This window comes from Lithobates pipiens, unplaced genomic scaffold, assembly GCF_037356315.1.
Source record: "Lithobates pipiens isolate NorthernLeopardFrog02 unplaced genomic scaffold, aLitPip1_a1.2 Scaffold_13, whole genome shotgun sequence".
NCBI classification, from domain to species: Eukaryota; Metazoa; Chordata; class Amphibia; order Anura; family Ranidae; genus Lithobates; species Lithobates pipiens.
This window is the reverse complement of record NW_027507718.1, coordinates 289,944,527-289,968,473: the sequence shown is the minus strand read 5'-3', so window position 1 is coordinate 289,968,473 and position 23,947 is coordinate 289,944,527. Positions and strand designations below refer to the sequence as shown.

The 23,947-nt window shown below is 39.0% G+C and overlaps 1 protein-coding gene across 35 annotated transcripts in view; it reads right to left on the bottom strand.

Moving 5' to 3' along the window:
* ANK2 (ankyrin 2) overlaps positions 1-23,947 on the bottom strand; it is a 749,119-nt gene that overhangs the window by 40,642 nt on the left and 684,530 nt on the right. For all 35 annotated transcript variants that reach the window (XM_077476764.1, XM_077476769.1, XM_077476760.1 and 32 more), the window contains 4 exons: positions 19,527-19,548; positions 11,052-16,373; positions 7,327-7,401; positions 2,726-2,857 (listed from right to left, as the gene is read on the bottom strand). In XM_077476764.1, coding sequence (XP_077332890.1) covers positions 2,726-2,857; positions 7,327-7,401; positions 11,052-16,373; positions 19,527-19,548 — 5,551 coding nt within the window. The remainder of the gene's footprint in view (positions 1-2,725; positions 2,858-7,326; positions 7,402-11,051; positions 16,374-19,526; positions 19,549-23,947) is intronic.

Here is a 23,947-nt window from a genome sequence, read left to right as displayed (position 1 = left end):
TTTCACTTTCAAAACCAAAGATGTTACTACAGTTCACACAGTCAAGTGTTGAATGATAATAGACGTGGCTTAAAAGCCCCTTGTATAGCCTGGGCATATGATCCAAGGGGTTCCACAGGTTACCAGGCATCAATTTAAAGACCCTTAGGTGTCTGCACTTTAGCACTGGACAAGAAACTGTAGATGAATGACACGGCCATGAGGGCAGAGCCCCACATGGCCAAACTGTTTTCATATTGTGACAGAGGGTACAGGGAGAGGATACCCTGCCCGCTGCCACAGGGAGGGGGGATCCGCCATGTTCGGTGCAGATACTGGAACATGTTACATGTTTCACCTTTAAAATGGATGGAACATGCATGTTCCACAGATGAACTTAGCCTTTAAAGTGGTTGAAAACCTCAGAGATTAAATATGAACAAAGCATATATTTCTATACTGTGTGTTTGCCTCTATCCAAAGCACTGCGCTTTGGATAGAGGCCGCCTCATTCCTCTGGTAATAGCATGAGTCTGACAGGTTTTTCCAACACTATAGATTAAAAGGTGATGGGAAGGAGAGTTCCAGCACATAGCCTGTGATGCATCACCTTAACTCTGCATGTTCTACAGTGAGGGAGTGTGTCCCTTCCATCCAATCAGCTCTCATAGCTCTTCTGTGTAACTTCAGCTCCCCATCCCTGCTTTGTGTTTCTGTAAAATATCCTTGTTAATTCTGAGTTTTACAAAGATGTAGAGGACAGATGGCTGCATGTACACAGGTACAACATATGTAGAAGGGTTTGTTTCAGCTCTGTATATCACCTGAGGCTAGGCGGTTGACTGGATATATGTAAAGGTTTACAACCGCTTTAAGGTTCACTGTTACTTAATTAGGTTCACATTAAAGTGATCTGTCTTAAAACTTCAAGGATTTAGTAGGAAAGTGTAGTTATCCTTCATTAATAAAAACCATTCACTGAACACAGCCACAATCCGGCCTCATGCACGCTGCTTCTAGGGGTGTCAGATATTTTTTTTTTCTGCCTATAAACTTCCCTGCTTGTTAGCCTATGTGTCCTTGAACACATAGGCTTTTAGCAGCGCTTAATGGCAAGGTGCATTTAGGGACAGACAAAAAACAAAAAAGAAAATCACTGCCACTATCACATGCCTGAAAAAAGCATGTTAACGCATCTAAACTCTTAACACTAGGCACATTTAGTGCTTGAGTGTTAATTTCAATGGACAGAATAAATTATTACACCCAAGCTCTTGATGCCTGTAAAATGCGACATGACGTGTTACACACTTTTTTTTTTTTTTGGCAGGCATTTTTTCTGCCAAAACACTGCTGCCAAGAGGAAAGGATTTTAGAAGAGTTTCTAAAACATCATGTGTACATGAAGCCTAAGGCCGCGTACACACGGGCGGATTGTCTGCCCAACTAAGTTCGTCAGACAATCCGACAAACAGTCCGTTCAACTTTTGAATGAACGGACTTGACCACACACGATGAACAGACAGTCCGCTGAAAACTTGCGCGATGACGTGTACAGCACGTACGACGGGACTAGAAAAACGGCGTCCAATACACTGCAATGCAACCTTCGGCCGTGTAAATCCTTTCTGAGCATGCGCCATACTTAGTCCGTCCAACTTGCCTACACACGAGCGGACTGTCCGCTGAAACCAAGTTTGGACGGACAAAACCAAGTTTGGACGGACAAAATTACGGAAATTCCGAAAGACTAAGTCCGTCAGACTGTCCGCTGAAAAAGTCCGCTGAAGCCCACACACGAGCGGATTGAGCGGATTGTCCACTGAACCGTGTACCACTGTACCGCTGAACTAAGTTGGGCAGACAATCCGCCCGTGTGTACGCGGCCTAAGGATTCAGATTATATCAGCTTGCAAATTCCTCTTCAGTTCAGTTCACATCAGTTTGCACTTCAGTTCAGATCAATTTATATCAGTTCAGTTTACATCTACATCCATTTTTGCATCCGTTTTTTTTTTTTTTTTACATAAACCAGAGATGACAAAAACATAAACAAAATGTTTCTTGCCTAAAAACGGACATAAACAGAACATAAGTAAACGGGCGGTATCCATTTACATATGTTCAGCTCTTTCTAAATGGAAAAGGACACAGCCGTTTAAAAAAAAACAACCTAAACAAACACAGATGTAGGCGGATGTAATGGGGTGATCACACTTATGGCCCGTACACATGATCCGAATATTGTACGACAGATCGAACAACCTTTTTCGCTTAATAGTCGCAAGTAGAAATTGAATAGGTAATAAAGTCATGAAAATTCTCGTACGACAGAAAAAAATAAATCTGAAGTGATGTCATGTGTTGCAATGTATTTCTATTGTATTTTCGGACGACAACTATACTGACTAAAGGAAAATCGTACGATCTGGAATCGTACAGGAAAAGGTTTCGTGCATGTCCAATCGAATAATATCAGATGAACACAATCCGAAAATAGTATGATTTTTCCTCGGACGACAGTTTTGTACAATATTCGGAGTTCAGTTTGAATCTGTCTGAAAACTGACCTGTCAGCGTGAAAGGGGCATAATAAGTACCAAATGCAATAAAAACATTAAATATGTTATAAAATGTTACAGTGTTCACATTAAATAGTACAGTCATGCTGCATGTTATTCACAACAAGGATTGCATCTTTATCATATTGCTCATCAAAATTATCTTTATTTGCTGCATTGTTTACCGGTTGCATGCTTTCCATCTCTGTCAAGCCAATATTTAAGTAGAGCATGGCTCTGATCCTGTAAAGAATTTGGATTCTCAACTCGTATTTGGTGAATCTGCTCTTCTGTGAAATCCAACTCCCTGGCTAACTCTGAAAAACAATATAAAATATAAGTGTCAGCATACATACAGTGAACATTTAGTGCCACCTAGTGGCTCTAGACCAGATTGTGCATATGAGCAGATCTTATCTTGAATGCAGTTGCTTCTATATAAAATGTCATTGTAAAGTTTAGTATTACTTACAGCATTGTATATTTCCAATTTTTTTTTTTTTAAACCGAGTATTAATTTTCCTACATATTTCTTAGCATCAGTCAACACTGCTGAATAAGCTATTATCTAGTAAATAATACCCAGACATACATGCAGTATTACAATTATATATATATATATATATATATATATATATATATATATATATATATATATATATATGCTTTTTACAGTAGAACAAAAAATGATTATCTAACAAAGTCATCTCTACCTGTGTATGGTATGCTGCATAGCTTTAAAAAGGAACGTAGATTACGCTACAGTTCAGACTAACATATATATTACATAGTGTTAGTCTTGGTATTTTTATACTATCTGAAAAAAACACTGAATGAGATTCGGTCATCACCAAATGACATTCGGTCATCACCAAATGACATTTCCCTTACATTGCAATCATTTACAGTATGTATGCTTCTGCATGCTAAATAAAACAAATATTCTTCATAAATGTATTGATGGTGAATCTACTATATATTATGCACCTACTGCTTTGGCAAAATAGAACAAGTTAGTTCTTTGACAGTAGCCACTTGCCATTCGCTAAACATATATACATATATATTGTTGTGGCTTGCAAGTGGTTTACTGGGGTTATGGCATAACCCCTGCATTTTTTCTTTCAGCCGGCGATTGTATTTCTCATTAAAGCAGTCCGCACGGCAACGAACTCCTGCCGCTCCCCAGTGTTTTTGAAAGTCTAAATTAAAATGATATATATAATATACTTGGGGTTTTCCCAGATTCAGACAGGGACAATAACGTCCAATAGAACAAAGAGGAGTCCGAGGGGGAATGGAATCAAAGACTAAAAGTAAAAAGGGAATAGCCAGAACAGCTTACTGAACAGCTTACTGAGGAGGAACAGGAAAGTGAGAAACTCAGACATTCAGACAAAGAAAACAAAGAAAAAAAACATTTAGAAGGTAAATCGAAGGAAAAAGTAAGTGAACCAACAATGCACTACCTCAAAGGAACCTATTTAGAAAATAATAAACGAACCTTTACACCCCCTTTAAGAATGATAACATTTTAGGTAAAGCTCTACCAGATCATCCTCAGGTGGTGTTTAGAGGGGTCCCTTAGGGACATGGTGGCCCCTAATGTGTGCGATCTGCCTAATATTAAACTGATGCTTTTTCAGAACCTGACAGGATTTTATAAGTGTCAAAAATGCTCTGCATGTTCTGTCAATTGGATTAGCAACAAAAAAAATCTACTCAATTTAGCTATTTTAGTACAGCTTGGGTCTTTCAAATTAAGACTTTTATTACATGTTCCACTCCCAATGTGGTATGTTTTCTTATCTGCCCTTGCGGTTTTCAGTATATTGGACGTACTATACACCCGCTACATGTTAGGCTCAATGAGCACATTGGCAATATCAAGAGAGGCTTCAAGGGCCATCCAGTTTTCAAACATTATCTGGAAGTTCATGAAATAAATCTGGCTGGTACTTGTTTCTTTGGAATTGATAAGCTCAAATTGCATTGGAGGGGAGGATCGAGGCGACGTGAAATCTCCAAACTTAAAATTAGATTTATAGGGTTAAATGTCTCAGACCATTGGGTTTGAATGCAGATGTAGAGGTAAATGCTTTTATTGATAATGCTTGAAGTATCATTATATGACATTTAATTTTATTTAGATACAAATTATTTTTACTTATATTATCAATATTGACTTTTCAATTTTTATGTGTGGAGATTTTTCTTCTAATGATATGTTCAATTAATTTTAGCTCTAAGGCCCCTTTCACACTGTCGGACCATTCAGGTCCGCCTGTCAGTTTTATTGGTGGACCTGAACAGGCGCTCCAAGTTAGTCTATGGAGCCATGGATGTCAGCGGTGACATGTCCGCTGACATCCGACCCGGTCCGATCCGCTAAAATCAGACGGATGGCCCTACGTTTGCATCTGTCCCTGGCGGATCGGATCAGGTGAGATCTGATGAAAAGGGACATGCTGTCCATTTTCATCCACTCTATCCATAGCAACCAGCGGCGCTCGACAAGCCCCTCCCCGCTCAGTGAGCAGAGAGGGACCTGCCATCCACCGGCTCAGCAGAGATCAACGGAGAGATCTCCTGCTGAGCTGGCGAACAGAGGCGGACTCTGTAGTAGCGGATCCGCCTCGTGGGAATGAAGCCAAAGTCTTTTTTCCATTCACACCTTTTTTATAAATATTTGTATATATATTTTTTACCTATCTTTGGTCAATGTTTAGGATATGCTCTAGAGGTCCTCATTGCTTCCTTTTTTGTCCTTGGTTGCTTTGAAAATTTATGATTTTATTACTTGCTTTATTTTTAATAACTTTATAGAGTTTTATCAATATATATATATATATATATATATATATATATATATATATATATATATATATATATATATATATATTTTTTTTTTTTTTATTTTCTTTTTTTATGCTATTTTCGAAAATAACCACATATCATGCTGTGATTTGGCAATTAAGCATCTAGCCATACACTTGAAAATTAGGTGTGGTTATGCAGAGAGTGGAGAATGGCAGGGAGGCTTGAGATTATTTATCATAGCCACCGTTGCCCGTGTCCAAGGAAGACGTCACGTATGACAAAACATGTTGGGTGGTGTTATGCACTGACGCCATCGTGCCCCACGTGACCCCAGAAGTGTGGGTGTTTGTTCTGTCTTTGCCGGGGAATAATTGTATGTGCGCATACAAATTTTTTCCCTTTTTCAATAAACAAACATTGTTGCAGATACCTACCTTTTGTTATTCTGAGGAAATAGCTGTTTGTCTGTGTCCATGTGAATCTATACGAGAGTGGTTTTATAATTATCACTCAGCTGTTGTACCTGCAGGGCTCTAATGAGGAAAGCTGCTGAGTCTGAATCCCTTTAGACATGATTTTCCTTTGGGAGTATTTCACCAATAATTTATTTTTTTTGGTGCAGGGGATGCTCAAATTCTGTATTTTATTGCAGACTTCTGGGAAAATCAGTAAGCCAATCACACAAGCAGGAAATTACATATCTGGAGGGTGTTCTGTACACAATGTGTGTACAGAATGCCTCCAGGTAGCCATATTACATTGTATTTTACAGAAAATGACAGAGCTGCAGATTGAACAGGAAAGGTAATTTTTAATAACATTCAATTACAATATGACTCATGTCACAACTGTATATGCTATATTTCCTGTGGAGCTGCCAAATAGGTAATTTGGATAACTTAAAACTTCGCTTGTGTATGCAAGTGTGTGTTTGGGTTGCTGGGTTAAAAATTGAAAATCACACACTTAAAATGAATGTTTGAGTGTACAGGGACATGCTCTGTGACATCACTGCAATAGGACAGATAGTGCAGTGATGTCACAACAAGGCCACCGAGACCACCGAGTCACCTCTGCACCCCCCACCATAGCTCATCGCTGTTCACAAGTCATCTTTGCACCCTTCTTCCCGAGCTTATTCTTGCAAGTCCCTCCCCCCCGCGACAAAGAAAAAAAAACGCTAAGCTCTGTGGCTCACTTCCATAGCCCCTTACCTCTGCGTTCTCCATTTCACATGTTACTTCCCCGCCCCCTTCTCAGCTCTGACCCTTGCACCCTTATAGCCCTCACCCTTCCATCACCAACCCCCCCCCCCCCCACTCCTCCACTGCTCTCATCTGCTTACCTCTACTCAAATACCTGTCAGCATTCGACTCCTCTCTAGCACCTTCATATGTAAACACAGAACCAGGATAGATAACAACAAGCTCATGGCCAGTGGCAGAACTCCACCACATTCTGGCTAAGAAAAATATATATAGACACTTTCACAACATTTTTGTTGCCTTTTCTACCTTTGTATAAATTGAAGTATAACTGAAAGCAAAACTTTTTTTACATTTTGGATGGAGTGGAGAGGGATTAGAATGCTTGTCAGATTTGTACTGCTTTCCGTGCCCCTGTTAGGGAAATTCCCCCTCCATTTGTCCTGTTTACCATTCTCATTGAAAGTGAAAGTAAAAGAAAATCCCACATTTTGGGTTGTCCCCAGAAAAGTAATAAATGGGAATCTTCCAATGGAGACACTAGTTCTGCTGACCTGGAAGTCCCCAAGGAATTCCCTTTATTTTTTATGGATTTGCTCTCACTTCTTATTTGACTATGGGACAGGAAGTGAAGGCAAATCTCTGCAATGGGACACATATTGCAAAAAAAATCTGACAGGGGCTATAACCCTCCCTTACTCTAGTTCTACTTTAAGCTGGGGACATAAAACATCAATGGAATAGCTTTTTTAAATATTTACCAGTCCAGCTAAAGCCCAGGTGGTCAGCAACATAAGCTAGTCTTCGTTCTATTCTCTCTTGATCCTCCTCAAAATCTACAAATGTAAAATAATGAACAAAATAAGTTAACGCAGAATAAGTTGTCTTAAAAGGATAAAGAAAAAAAACAAGATTTACATTATTCATATAACTCAACAGGAATATTAAAAATTCATTAGTAAAATGATTTGTATTTATGAAGCCTATACTAAACTAATTGAATGAGATTTTCTATAATTTCTGCATAGATAAATGGCAAAATTTATTTTTTTCTCTTAATACATTTCTAATTTTAACAAATAAAGCTACCACCTTTTTTCAAACAGAGTGAAGAAAACATGAATCAGATCAATGTGAGGCCTGCATAGATTGACTTTTTTTTATAACATATTGGCTGTTGAACATATACAAGTTCAGCTGTATAAAAATAGAAAGTCCCTATTACCAGATAATGTTTTGATATAGAAATATGTTCTATATTAACCCCTTCCTGCCTACCATCTTGACTATAAACCATCCTCAGCAAAATGTCTCATCCAGGGGATATGTTATAAATATTTTACCCTTTGTGATTAATGAGCTGTCACTTTATGCAGCAAGAAGCTCTTAATCCCAGCTGTCAGTGATAGTTTGGGTCTTCACTGAAGATCGGGAACCAATTATGTGATCACTATTTCAACTGTGACATAGCGACCACATGCAGGCTGGAGGCTTCATTCAGAAAAATGCAGTGTTTATTCAGGCTGCAGTGTTTACCTGTGGTGCAATCGGTTTAATGCTGGAATTAGAATTCAGTATTAAAAAAAAAACAATCAAATCAAAATTTTGAGCATTTTATTAAAACAGTAGCAAATAAAAATACATTTAAAAAATGAGGTATGCAAATTAGTTATAAAATCATTGTCAAGTTAACCAACGCTGCTAAATTTGGCCTGGGCAAGTAGGCATAAATGACCTCTTAACGGGAAAGGGTTCAGCATATAAAATTACAGATACTGTATAGAAAATAGATATGTTTTCTAATGTCCAAAATCTGCCTAATAATTTGTGCATAATAGCAAATTAAAGTAGATATGCTATTTTATAGGGAATATTCACATATTTTAACTGTGCCTCAGCAAAAAAAAAAACCTTTTGTCTTGAGTTCCACCTTACAGATATCAGTGAACTTGCTGGTATAAGAAGATGTCTAATGCCTGATAAACATGGGATGTTTTTTTTTTTTGCTCAACCCAGTGGGCTGAACAAAAAAAAAACTGACAGATCGCTGTACTAACACAAGCAATGTTCGTACAGCGACCTCCCCCGCTGAGCTATTGCGTTCTGACAGGGGGACTGCCAGAACACACCGATCAGCATTCACATCCATTGGCTGCAAGCACTGACCAGATGCTGGTTTCCCAGCATGCCAGTCTGATAAAAGTTGGTAATTAGAAAGGCTGCTGTACACACGACTCAAATATCGTCAATATTCGTCCTGTGTGTACAAGCCTCAAGCCTCAAGCACTCCTGTGTCAACAGCCTCAAAGCTGTATATCTATGTTAGAATTAAGGCACTACTCCTATTAACTGCTAGCTGTAGATCATTTGGAGTGAGATTTGGTGATATCAATATTGTGCTGCGCACGGTTCCGCATGCTGGAGGCTCTGACATGAGGCTGCAAACCTTATCTCTACAAAGACCTCCATACAAACCCACAGTGCAAACAAGACAAGTCAATAATAGCGAAAGAGAAGCTGCAGGAAGAATGCAGACAATACTGATGACTAGTCTTTTGTCCTCTGCTTGCCTTTTTTTAGGCACATCATCAAGAGTTCAGTTTCCCTTTATAGATGTGTTCCTATTCTACTGAGCATTGAATAGAATATTAGTGGGAGAGTAGCACTGTCGGGGATGACTCTCAGATTCAATTAAAACGCTTGTTTTCTTGTATTTAGAAAATTTGTATTTGAACAATACATTGGAATTGTCTGTATCCAAGGAGGATATAGACTAATATATAAAAAAAAGATGCAGATGTTCTAACCCTATTTCATTCTTACATCACCCATCTGAAGCTATAAAATGTTTTGGCTGGAGATCCAATTTAAATCTTGCCTTACAACCATAACTTCTGATAATAAGCGACCATTATATCCAAATACACAAGCTACCAATCCATACCTCAGGCATCAGAAGAATGTGAGAGTTTTTTTTATACAATATCTAAATTGCATAAAAAAAGAAATAAATCATATATAATATAATATATACATTTCATTCCAGTAAAATTATACACATTTGAAATAATTATCAGTCTCAACAACCATCTGTATTAACAGACACAACTAACCATACATATCAAATAATACTTTCTTACACAAAAAACTATAGGAACGCTTTTCTCTACTTCATATTTGTATTAATGTACAAATGCTTTTAGTGGTTCACAATTACTAAAATCATGCTACTAACCCCATAAAATATCAGAACCCCCATCTGAAGAAATCTAGCACAAATTATAATGCTCTTATGTACTGTAGCTGCCTTTTATGGAAGTCCTTTGATGTACACTGAATGTTTGAACAATTTGCCTTGCTTCATGGGATGCTGCAGAGTCCTATACTTGTTTGAAAAATATAAACAGATGCGATGCTTGAAGAATTCTTATTTATTAATACACTATACTGGCAAAAATATTGGGACGCCTGCCTTTACATGCACATGAACTTTAATGGCACCCCAGTCTTAGTCCGTAGGGTTCAATATTGAGTTGGCCCACCCTTTGCAGCTATAACAGCTTCAACTGTTCTGGGAAGGCTGTCCACAAGGTTTAGGAGTGTGTCTATGGGAATGTTTGACCATTCTTCTAAAAGCAGATCTGTGAGGTCAGGCACTGATGTGAACGAGAAGGCCTGGCTCACAGTTTTTGCTCTATATTATCCCAAAGGTGTTATATCAGGTTGAGGCCAGGACTCTCTTCAGGCCAGTCAAGTTCCTCCACCCCAAACACACTCATCCATGTCTTTATGGACCTTGCAACATGTAACAAAGTTATATTTGTGCTGCACATGCTTCAGATGGAGGACTTTTTGAGATTGTTACCATGCTTTTTTACGAACTGTGGACAACTAAGCAAAAAGCAGTCCCTGTGGTTTTTAGGTGTATAAAAGTATTATTTAATGATTTGTTTGGATTGTTTGTTGAGCCTGCTAATAAGCCAGAGAGTTGGTATATTGGTTATTAAACGATTCATTTAACCACTAAACCTAACTAACTTTAAAGCACAATGCATGCTCAAATAGTCTTTGTGGTGTTTAGTGTTGGTTATTAGTTATACTCCTCAAAAGGAAAATGGTTGATGGACATCAATTATTATATAACTATAATACATATTTGCTTTTTTTAACTATATACTGAAGATTATAATTTCCAACCCAAAACCATAACCCTTTTTTTTGTAAAACACGTGTATATATGGTGAGAAAATATGAGGCAAGTAAACAAAGGGCATTCTATGCAGGCCTTCACAGTGAACCTGATGAATTTTCAATCTTGAGATATTTTTTCTTTTTTTCTTTTAACAAACAACCATGATGTTGTCAACATAAAAACAGACAAAACATGCACAAACAAAACCAATCACAACAATTAATGTTTCACATAACACACAAAAAAATCTATGACATGCATAATAGAGGGAATCCCACATTTTGTGGCAAATACCTTGTACATTATAATGGCTATGATCATCTGGAATGCGTTCAATTTGAGTTTCAATTGACTCATCCCATATTGGTCTTGAATCAAAGATGTCTTCTTGGATGCTAGGCTGAGTTTCAATCACTGTAGCATTCTCAATGACTGAAATTTCAAAGGCACTACTCTCATCATCAGATACTGGCTCTTGTTCCTTTTCAGCCTGAGTGAGTCTGTCTACTAACTTTGAAGCTTCATCGCTAATTTCTTCAAAGAAATCTATAGAGTTCTTATACATTTCAAAGAATCTTTCCTGTTCACTTGTTTCTGTTTGAGAAAGTGATGAATCCTTTGTTTTTACTGGCAGTCTTGAAGTATATGACTTTGGTTTAGTAACTTCAGCACTTTCTCCTTCAACCATCTGACTTGTTTTTTCTGTAACCTCACAGTGGGACTCTGTACAGCTTCTTGTTTTAGTTGCTTTCATTTTAGAATCTGATACACTGGCATCAGACTCAGATTTGCTTCTGCAATCTTGTTTTACAGGGAGTTTGTTGTTATGTTCTATAGGTTTCACATCTGTAAATGTAAAGCATTGCTCAGATTTTGCTGTTGTTGATTTGACAGGGATTTTGGACTTTGGCTTTTGGTCTTCCCCAACTGGGCTTTCTGTAGATAATCTATCTTCAGCAGGCACAGGTGATGGTGATGAATGCCCCTCAGACACTGAAGAAGAAGACCTTACAGGTATTTTTGATTTTGATGCATGGGCAGGACTACTTTCTTTGGCTGAAGTTGCCATTTCAATTACTGACTTTTGTTCTTCTGGTGAAGAATCTGGTGAGTCATCACGTTCACAAGTTTCAAACTTTGGAAAAGTAGTAAAATGTATTTTCATATCCACCACAGATTGCTCTGGAGATGACAAAGAAGAACCTAATGAACTCTCAACGCTTTCTTGTGTACCTGAAATATCTGTGGATTGCATGGATTGCATTTCTGCTACAGTTATTTCGGAACTCTCTTTCTTCGATGTTTTTGAAGCTGCAGAAATACCCATTTTAATTGGGATTCTTGATTTGTGTTCTACTTTTGCCGCTTCTGAGCCTTTATCATCTGCCACATCAAAATCAGAGTCAGAAACTGACAGCGTATCTACTGGCGACTCTGTTGTATCTTGCAATACCTCCGCTGCATCAGTGTCTACAGTAGAAAAGGGGTCAGATAAACTCTCAGGTATTGGAGATTCTTCTTCACCACTTTCCTCTTTAATTTCATCTGGCAAGCCTTCTCCACACTGCTGACCTATCTGGAAAAAGTGGAAGCTTTCATCTGCATAATTTCTTTTTGTCATATCAATGGCTCCACTACGAGTCATTTCAAAAAGTTTACCTTCCTGAAACATAAATGGATTTTGCTCAGTGGTTGGTGTACCATCTTCAGTGGGTGTACGTGCTGGAGTGCTGTCAGGGGTTGTTCCTTGTGATTGTTTGTCTACCATTAATCCAAATATTTTTTGCTCCTCCTCTTTCACTCTTGCTTCAAATGCTGCATCATCTTCTCTGATGTCACTCCATGAGTCTGGCTCAGCATCAGATTTAGTGACAATAATTTTCTCACTCTGCCTCTCTGATGTACTTTGTAACACATCATCTCCTTTAAAAGAGTCACCACTGGAAGAAGAGCACCTTGGTGTCCCTTTGTCCTGCTGTAAGTTACATTCATCTTGTATACTTGATTCAGTTTCATGGAGTGGAGGTGGTGAAGGTAAAAATCTTTGATCATCCGTTAGTTCTGGAACAATGTCATCACTTGTAAAGTATCCATCTATTGGGACATTTTCATAAGGACTGGTAATTTCAGGCACATAATCACTACTGTCAAACTCAGGGTCATCTTTTTGTGAATTGGGAGAAAACTGCGTTGAACAATGATCATCTTGAAGTAAAATATTTGCTGTATTATATGCTTCAGTGATGTCAAGATTTACTGATGTCACAAAAGAACAGTCACTTTGTGTTGCAAATGTTGCATTGTCATAATATGATGTATGTTGTAGGCACTGACTGGCATGAGGTTCTGGAGTCATTTCAGGTTTTGTTTCAATTGTATGGTCTGATACAGTTTTTAATGCTCTTTCCTCTTTTAAATCTTCAGATATTTCACCAATATCTACATAGTTTTGAGCTACTAGGCCTTTAGAGGTCATTGGTTCAGCAGCATCTATGCCCTTCACTTCTGTGAGATCAATAGTGTCTTTCTTTTCAAACTGAATAATTTCATCTTCTGAAGAGTTAGTACTTCCCTGTCTAATCATCTCAGAGTCAATCGTTTGCATGTCAGATTCAACATGAGGATGCTCTTCTATAGAAAATGCATCTTTTGCATGTGTAATTGGCTGAAAAGTTGTTTCTTCAGGGCTTGAATTAGACACTACACTTGGTGGAAGAGGAGATGGTGGCTGAACCCTGATAACAGGATCCATCAAGAGACCAGAATCAGCTTCTTTCTTCAGCTGTGTTAATTCAGGTTCACTTTCTGAAGAGGAAGAGCTTTTTCTGCTTTCCACAGACATTACTACAATTTGCACATCTTCATCTTGTACTAACTTGATGCCATATACTTCAGTGTCATCTTCGGGTGGAATATCCAAATCAGATACTACCGAACATTCTTCTTGTCTCATTTCTCTTTTATATTCTCTTTTCTGCTTTGCTTCTTGCTCAAGTTCATCAAACATTTTAATCTTTGTTACCATTTTAAACATTTCTTCTTCAGGAGTAAATCTTTTCTTTGGCTCAGATTCAGAATCATCTTCTTGCTCCTCTGAAACCTCTGGAATCATGCCGGGCTTTGAAGTCATAGAAAATGCCTGTGCATCCTGGGGTTTGGGTGTAACTTCATAGCTTATTTCTTCAGAACTGGGTGTGTCTGGGGAAAGTGGACTCTTTCCCGAGCTTTCCATAAGTGATGTTTGTTCAATGCTGTCATCCTCATTACTTCCATCTGGATCTCTTAAAAGTCTTGAACGATGAATCAGCTCTGCTGCCAAATCTGCTTTTAGATTAGAGTGAAGGGCTGAACCTATGAGAATACTAGACTTAATCTTCTGCTCCACTGGGCTACTCTCAAGAGAATCACTGCATGGTGATTCTTTTGATGGACTTGGTTCAAGTGAATCAGGTGTTTTGTGGGAAGAGTTATCTTCTAACACTGGGCTTGCTTCCAGTGAATCTTTGTCACTTACTGCAACTGACTCATCTGCCATGGGGCTACTCACATCATCATCTTGTAGTATTTTTGAAGATAGATTAAGTTCTAGACCTTGAGGACTTTTCACTGTATAAATACTGTCCTCTGTAGCTGAACCTGTACATTTTGATGAATCTTTCGTTTCTATAGATTTTGCAGAGTTTACAGTTTCACTTATGATAGTCTGCTCCTGTTTCACCAAACCTTCTTTATTATCTGATGTAGTTTTCTTAAGGGGCTGTGTATCTTTTTCATCCGCTTTAGTCTCTTTCATATATGTAGTTGTTTCTGATGCCTTAAGGTCATCAGATTTCTTGGGTGAAAATGAGAGGCTTTCAGGACTCGTCCCTGGAGTTTCTGCAAGACCTTCGTGTTTAAAACTATCCTCCGAACTCATATGAGGTGTACCTTCCAATAAACTGCCACCTGGGGAATCTGCGGGTGCTTCGTGTTTCAAGCTGTCTGAGCTGTCATCATATGTACCACTTTGTAAATGTAAAGCAGGTATGAATTCATCTGACTCATATTCAGTAGGGAATGATATATTAAATGGACTAATTAAAACTTGATCTAAATTTAATTGGGCACCTTCAGTTTCTGGAAGGTGCTTAAATTGTAAATATTTGTCATTATCCTCAAGTTCCTCTTTAATAACATCAGAAAAGTCTGTAGATGTTTTTCTATCAGGACTAATTTGTGGCTCTACATCCTGGTCACTAATGCTCACTCTTAACCGGATACTTGATTTTTCTTTAACGGCTTCACTTTCAACTAGTGAACCAGTAGTTTCTTTCTTCATATGTTTCTGCATCTCTACCTCAGCAATAGCAATAGGAAGAGATATTTTGCTTTGCCCATAAGTTTTGATGTGTTCCGAAACAGATTTCAATTTAACAGAATCTATGTGAGATGAAGGCTCATTTTCCCCATAGTCTAAACTTGGTTCTTTTTCTGAAAAATCCAAATTATACTTAGCATAGTCTGAGCTATCAGTCATTAATTTTTCTGCTACTTTATTTTCTATAGAGGTCTGTTTTTGTACTGATGATTTTACAGTTTTGTGTTCAAACAGCCCAGATTTTGCTTTAGAGGGGTCATGACCTGACTGGAAAGCTTTCATTAACTCACGCACTGACATGGTTTCCTCTAGCTGCTCGGTTTTAGATGAAGGAGAAAAAGGTGGTTGAACTACAGGGACTATGTTTTGCTGCTTTGTTGGCTCACTTACAACATCTTTCAACTGTGGCTTACTTGATGTGCTTGTTACTCCCTTTTGCTCTTCCTCAACTCGCTTTTGAAGTGCTTTCACTTTGTCTTTAATTGATCCAATTGGTGTCTCCTCAATCACAGGAGATACCTCTTTTACACTTGGAGCAGCTGTTGGAGTAAGACCTGTTTCGTCATCTAATGACTCTTCAGAACTAAACTTTGTTAAACTTGCACGGTCACTTGCACCTTGGAGTTCTTCTCTTTGTCTCTCCTTGAGTTTTCTGCGTACTGGTTTTTTGATTTCTAATGGCAGTTTTCGCTGCTCCTTTTTCTCTGTTTCAGTTCCAGGAATAGCTGCTGAATCAGCTGAATAAGAATTTAGGTCAGTAGTAAGGTAATTTACCATTTCATTCATATCAGCTTTTACTTTTGGTTTATGACCTCTATCTATTTTTATTTCTATGCATGGTATCTCCGTGTCTTCAAGTAGTGCATTTAGTTTGGCTTCTTCAATTTCATCATCCCTTAAAATAACCCATTCTTCATCTTTTTTATGTGATTTTGAGGAATGAGCACCATCATGTAATGATTCTTCTCTGGTGTAAGTTCCAGTTCTAAGAATTTCATTCACTTTTTCTAAATCTTCTTTGACTTTTTCAACTATTTCAAATGGTTCCCCTGGATCCTCTTCTGACTTTTCAAAGTCCTTGGCTTTGAGGGTACCAGGTTTCTGTGTGGCATCAATGGTTAGTATTGCGCTCATTTTAATAAGATCTTGCTTCATCTCACAAACTTCAGACAGCAAATCGGGGCTTGCTAACACTGGCTCATCATTGACAAGATGGCTTTTCAAGATGGACGTTTCTGTGGATTCTGTCTCTTCATCATCTTGGAGATGAACGAGAAATATTAACATAAAATGGCAATAAATAAACAGAAACTGAATAATGTAATCATGAAGGAAATAATCACTTCGGTTGAGGTGGGGGGAGTGATTGGAATGGGCTGGTGTAGTTGGTGGATCCAAACAGTCTTGAACGTCATGCTAAAGGAAACTGGGAAGGAAAACGGGCAGGAAATAACTTGCTTAGAATGCGCACTACACCACATTCACGCATACAACACAACGAGGACAACAACAAATTTAAGACAATACATCAAATGAAAAAATAAACTAACAAAACAAGACAAAAATGGGATTTTTGAACAAAGGCATCTCAAGATTGTTTAGATGCTATACAATCAATAGAAAGAAAAAGAAGTAACAGAAGCTAAGACTGTAGATTGTCGATAGCCTATACGAGAAAGCCAGTGGTAGCGAACTGACAGAAAAACAGGTTAAAAGAACTGGTAGAAAATGTAGATTTTAAAAAATGTGACATCATTTATAGAATATGTATATGTCAGTGTTTGTATATACTTTGAATAGGCTTTTGCTGTCAGAGAGGTTTGCAGGAGAACCAAGTTATTCCCATTTATTACCAAGCTATTTGTATCAGCAACAATGTAGTTGTTTTACTTTTTATAAATGCTTTTACTTTAGCTTCACTTTTACTCTTTTAAATGAATACAATTAGAACATGAAGTCAAGTTACAGTATTTTCCCAAGCTCAGGGGGGCAGAAGTATTTTAAGGGGAAACCACCTCATATGCAGACTTATACTCTGCCAGGACAAATGTCCTGTATGCGCTACACACTGTCAGCAATCTCCATGGTGCATTTAGCAGAACTGTATTCTTTACTGTACTGCAATGGCCTGTAACAGCTGTTGGCAAAACACACAAGCAAGAAAACTTATAGCACTGTGGAGATCACTGTTAAGTGGCAAGTTGAACCCCCTTTGAAGGATAACTTAGCTGATTACTAAGATCTGCATTGACTGGAATTCCCCTATTATTCATTGCTAAGTATTTATAGCCAATATAAGATGGTATTCCTTGAAGCTCAGAAAATTAAGATATTTATTTAACCCCCTTCTGTTCTGCAAAGCAATCATGTACCCTGTCCAAGACAATCAGTAGGGCACCAATAGACATAAGATGAATGTTGAAAGATCTAATCACCGCAATGTAAATATGTAGAAACACTGGCAAATAAACAATAGTTTTGGCCTAGTGTGCATGCTTATGAATTAAAAAGATAATCTTGTAGTTGGTCTTATTTTGGGGCAAGGCTGGTTGATCAAAGGCTATATGAATGGCTATATGAATGTTCCCTGTTTAAGCTGGATTAAACAACAAATCATCTTATGTCTATGGTTATCTTAAATTGCCTTTTTAGATAAAAACATGCAATCCTCTCTTGCAGCAAAAGAGATGGTGACAAAATTACAGGAACCATCTAGGAAGGAATCATGGGAGGAATGATTGTCTGCAACTGTGTTTTTATGTTTATAAGGTGGAGGCATGGTTCTCTCTGGAAAATCTTCATAAGGTTGAGAACACATAAGGTGTGGTTTGAATTGAAAATCAAAAGGTAAAAAAGGAAAATTTATGGCTCAACAGAAAATGATTTGAAATACAAGATGTTATGCACAGCAAACAAAAGGTCAGAAACATCCACACAGAACACACACACGCTGTTTATGTAAGTCAAGTTATTTCCATGCAAAGCAAAGGGGCTACAAGTTCAGGTTATGTTTGCCATCATAACCTGGAAATAAAATGATATGAAAAGAAATCTGCAACATACTGTGGTGAAGCGCAGCAGTTATTCTTTTTGATCTATGAATGATGTCATAGTCAGGATCTGACAATTTGGAAATAATGCCTTTTACTGGAAGGGCTAGTGAGCCTAATAGAGTTGCCGTGTTATGGCATCTCAGGCAATATGATATTCTTGGTCATTTTTATATTTTGTGTAAATACTGGGGAATACAATGTTCTTCTGAAAATTGCTTGACTGTGAAATTGATCCTCTTTTTATGATACTATTTTTTTTTATTGCAGTCCAGAATAAAAACAAGATAAGAATTTCTGACTCTGCATACTTGTTTTAAGTCAGTGTAACGTTCATTAAATGGCTTTTAATAAACAATTTATATTTATACTACTCTACACACATTCAGTACCTGCTTCCTGAATGTGGGCTGTATTGGACTGCTTGTCAGTTGCTCTCCAGCTCAGCCTAATACTAACCAGAATTAACCTTTAAGAAATGTTTTTACCTTAGCCTACCTTAGTCAAATCACCAACTGCAGTCAACAGGGGCTTCCTAGTTGAAAAGTATATGTAGACTTGCAGGTGTCTGGAATTATTGCCAGACTCTATGACAATGAACTTGCCAGAGGATTCCCCAAGGTATGTAAGAAGCCAGTGATTGACTCACACTCTGATTCTGAACCGGCAAAATGTATGCCAGTACGTTTTCTGGTTCTAAGCTCAAAGAGATAGGTTGCATAGAATAATCTGATAAGAAGCTACATTCCTTACTAGATGAAATGCAGAATATATCAAATTATGATTTTAGTGGATTGTCTAATTTTACTACAGGTAGTGTATTTTCCAGGTAGCATTAGTGGTGACTGATTCTACTTGTTGCCTTGACTTGCCTTTGAACTACACCACAGTAATGTTGACTGTCATCTAATGCAAGGAGACGGTATCTGTTTTGACCAAGCATCACAATGTCCATTTAATTAGGGTTAGAGGTAATGCCAGGAGAAAACCTTTCATGAGGACAGCAGGTGATGCAAGACAAACGGATACAGTAATTTAGCTGGTTAATGATATGATAATGTCATGTCAACAGATGCACAGCAGAACATAAAATGGAATGGGCGTTGTAGCAGGAATAACAGGGAAGGTAACAGGAAAAGTCAGTAACAGGGAATAAGGGTTTTAGCAGTTTAAACAGTATTGTTATAGCTTATATCCCTGCATAAGGTTACTGGTACAGTGCTAGTATATTATGTGTAGCATTTTCATTAAAGCAGCATTAGTATTAGTTTAGTGAAAATTAGCCTGCTTGAATACTGCATGCTTTAGTTTAACAAAATCAAAACAAAATAATTTATAGCAAACGCAAAATATATAACTTACTTTTCTCAGAGATGAGATTTCCCTAAAATAAAGGAAACGTGGTGATTAAATAAAATGACCATACGAAAATGATAATAAATATTAATAATAATTCATATTATGATAAAATATTTGCAAGTGTAATATGCCAAGAATAATTATATAACACTGTTACCCATCAATGCTCTAACACTGTCACAGCTTTCGATGTTTCTTACTGTGAGTTGGTTCCTTGCAAACAACATACACCTTTTTCTATAAATGCCAGCATATGTTTCCGCTGTACCATTCTTATATCTCCACTTGAATCTATGCATATTCTCGCTCAATACCCATGGGTCTCTTTTATGTATCTTATACATTGCCAGTGCTACCTGACCATAAGTACATTTTTCTAGGTCTTAGAAAGACACTACTCCAAAGAAAAGGAGTAATGTAGCCCGAGGTATGATTCGGGCCACTGTTCAATTTCTGGTACTGGTCAGTAGAATAAGCACATTTTTCTATGGAACATACAAAAAAAATGTTACGTGTGTACCAGGGTTGAGAGTGGCTCATAACCCTGGAGCTGACAGTGACATCATCCACAGTGAACAAGACTGCAGCTTCAACACACCCCATAGCCCTGGTATGCTCAGCAGAGGCACATAAAGAGTTATAGTGGTCACATGTTCACAAGAATAAAAACACTCTAGGGTATTTCAAAGAGTTTTTTTGTTTTGTTTTTACCATGGAATTAGCATTATTTTCTAAAAAATAAAAAAATAAATAAAAAAAAAGGCTGCACAGCCCTCTAAAAGTTTCTAACCTTGTGGATTCACATATACCTTAAAGTGGATATAAATCCCTATCATGAAATCTGACCTAGGTACATCTATCTGTAGTGTTTACTTATCTCTCTCCAAAGCCCTAAGTCCCATGTCTTTCTGCCGCTCTGTTTTTATAAGCTCTCCAACACAGGAGATCAAAGCAGGGGAGGTAACTTAGAGATAGATAAGCAGAAAACTTGTCAGTGCAACAGCTGTACAAGTTTCTTCATTCCTCTGCCTCTGTGCAGGGGGATGTGTGCCTGTTCTCTAATCAGCTCTCACACAGTGTAAGTCCAGACTCCCCTGCCACTGCTGAAACAGGAAGAGAAATTTCTAATACAATGTGCACTTTCTAAAAAATATGACAGTTATTTTCAGCTGAGTCTAATAACATTTAAAAATTATAGGTACATGGCTGAAAATGGAGTGCCTTAAGGTGACTATACAATCCAATTGTACAACCTACCTTAGATCTACCATTAACTATGTAGTGCAAAGGCCTGTCTGATTTGATATTACTTTTACCTTTCACACAACCGCAACTTTAAAGTTGCGCAATTTTGCCACGATTTCAGGGAATGCCTGTGTAACTTGCATCAAAGTCGGACCAAAGTAGTACAGGGACTACTTTGAAGTCGGTGCAACTTGAAGTCGCACAGATATGAATGGTACTCATTGGAAATCGTGGGGTATGACTTGCCATGCAACTTTGAAGTCCCAAGTCGCAGGACAAGTCGCACAAGTGTGAAAGGATCCTTGACCTCTTCCCACTGAGCATACGCATATATTCAGCCTCATAAAAGTGGGTCTTTATCCGTGGAGCTACAAATAGAGGGGCTGGACAAAAATATAGAAACACTAGGTAAAACAACTAAATTGTAACCTTATATGGTGCTGAACCGCCTTTGGCACCCAAGACGGCCTGAATTCTCCTGGAAATTGACCAATATAAGTCTTTGATGGTGGCTAATGGAATCTGATACCACACTTCATGCAAAATCGTCCCAGTTCTCACAGAGATGCTGGAGGTGGAAAACAAGCCCAAACCCTGTTCTCCAAAATTGACATAGTGACTCTATGATATTAAGGTCCAGTGACTGAGGCATCTAGGGAAGGTGTGAGACTTCATGTACATGCTTGTCAAATCACAATTTGACAACACCAGCTGTGTGAATCAGAGCATTATCATCTTGGTAAATAGTGCTATCTTTGGGAAACAATGTCTGCACATGGCTGGCTAAAATGTATACATAGTCGCTGGCAGTGACTCTACCTTTTAAGATGATGATGGGGCCTGCAGAATACCAAGATATGTCTGCCCAAACCATGATTGCACGGCCACCATGCTTTACCATTCACACAAGAAACAGTCCTGGTCATACGCTTGGGGCATTTTTGCCACATCTAAAAACGTATGGTGGTTGGAAAAAGTGTGAAGTTCGATTCATCGGACCAAATTACAGTCTTTATTTGATCGATAGTCTACGATTTATGGGTGTTGCACCACTGTTAGCATTAATATTGATCACTAATGGTTTGCCAATTGCAGCTCGCCTATGAATGTTTTTCTTATAGAGTTCAAAGAATGTGAATAAAGGGGTATAGCCTGTTTTAAGGCCCCCCTTTCCCTCATGGAATGGTGGTGATAGGAGTTTCAAGCCCCTCCCATTGATTGATTTCAATGGGGGTTTTTGTGATAGGTCAAAAAGGTCAGCTGATTGGGAATGTTCTGGAAGTTCTGGTGGTCCCCTAGGATAGGTAATTTATAGGCACCTGACCACCTAGAACATAGGTGTCTAACACAAGGCCTGTGGGCCAAATCCGGCCCTCCAGGCCATTTCATGCAGCCCTCGCACCTCTCCTGCAGCTGCAGGAGAGCTCCAGCCCTCCCCTGGTCCTCCTCCAGACCCTTACTTTCTGCTTTCAAGCAATGCATCCAGATTCTTCCTAGCAGAGCATAAGGAAAGGGGGGTGCACTGTGATGTAAGGGAGAGTGGGGTATTCAACTTCTGATGGTGGGGTGGCTCTTGACATCTAAGGTAAGGGGAGGGGATGTGCTGGACATCTAATCTTACAGATACAACCGGCCCTTTTGAGGGCAATCATAATGCTGATGCGGCCCACGATAAAATTGAGTTGGACACCCCTGCCCTAGAACATTCCAGAAATTCCCAGGATTCCTATTTAAGCAGAAGGCTGAGGTGGGTCTTTGCCATTCACCAGAAGGATATTTAAATAGCGCCCCACTGATTTTGAATGATTTTGTTAACAGCTTTAAAGTATTTATTGATTAAAAGAGTTATGGTGAGTTGTTAATTGTATATATTTGGACAAAAAGAATAAACAAGGCGTGGCCTTTAGTAACCCAGTTTGGTATGTCTAGTGTTCTTTGTATGTTTGGAGTTTATGCTGCCTACCGTCCCAGCAGAGAGACAAGCTCTCGCCAAGAGGTCGAGGACTGGTGTTAATGATGGGGAACTGCAAGGCCCAGTTCCTGATCACCTGATTGCTCTGATAGCTTCTGATTGGCTAACATGTTGATCGGTCACTTTACAGTCCAGAAAGGAAAATGAAAAAAAAAAAGAAAAGGGTTTGATCTAGGTGTCAAAGTTAAAGTCAAGCTTGGGGTCAAAGGTCATGGTCAGAGTCAAAGGTCAGGGTGAGTGTATTTTAGGTATGATTAAAAACACAGCATTTTTTTTATTTTGTATCAGTTTCAGGTAGTGTCAGTGTGTTTTAACCACTTGCCGACCGCCTAACGCCGATGTACGTCGGCAGAATGGCACGGGCAGGCATAAGCACGTACATGTACGTGATTTGCCTCCCGCGGGTCGGGGGCCCGATCGGGCCCCCGCCCGGTGCCTGCGGCGGTCGGTTTTCGTTCGGGAGCGATCCCGGACGAGGGGACGGCCATTCATTCATGGCCACCCCCTCGCGATCGCTCCCGACGAATAGAAATCCCCGGTGACATCACTTCCTCTCCTGTAATGTAAACACAGGAGAGGAAGTGATGTATTCTCTCCTCCGTGTCGGTATTTTTCGTTCCGACACGGAGGAGAGCGGATCAGTGAGTTGCACCAACACATCCCACACACAGTAGAACATGCCAGGCACACTCACACCCCCCCTTTACCCCCCGATCACCCCCCCAATTACCCCTGCCCCCCAGTCACAGTGACACCAATGTCATTTTTTTTTTTTTTTTTTTTTTTTTTGCATTGGTGTCATTTGTGACTGTAATAACTGTTAGGGCAGTTAGAGTTAGCCCCCTTTAGTTCTAATGTACCCCCCTAACCCCCCCAACCCCCCCAATAAAGGTTTAACCCCGTGATCACCCCCCGTCGCCAGTGTCACTAAGGCTGGGTTCACATTGCAGCGGTTTATGAGAACGAATGTGATTCGCACCGCACTGCAGTGCAAATCACATCCGATCTCTGTGCGATTCGAGTTCAGCCATTCGCCGCACCCGCCGCACCCGCCACACCCGCCGCACCCGCCGCAAATTCGCACGGGACCCTTTTTTTGGCCCGCAGCAGAATCGGATCGCATGGGTGTTCACACCATGCGATCCGAGTTTGCAGATCGCACTGCGATATGCGAACTGATCTGGGGGTGTCAGTAACATTTCACTGA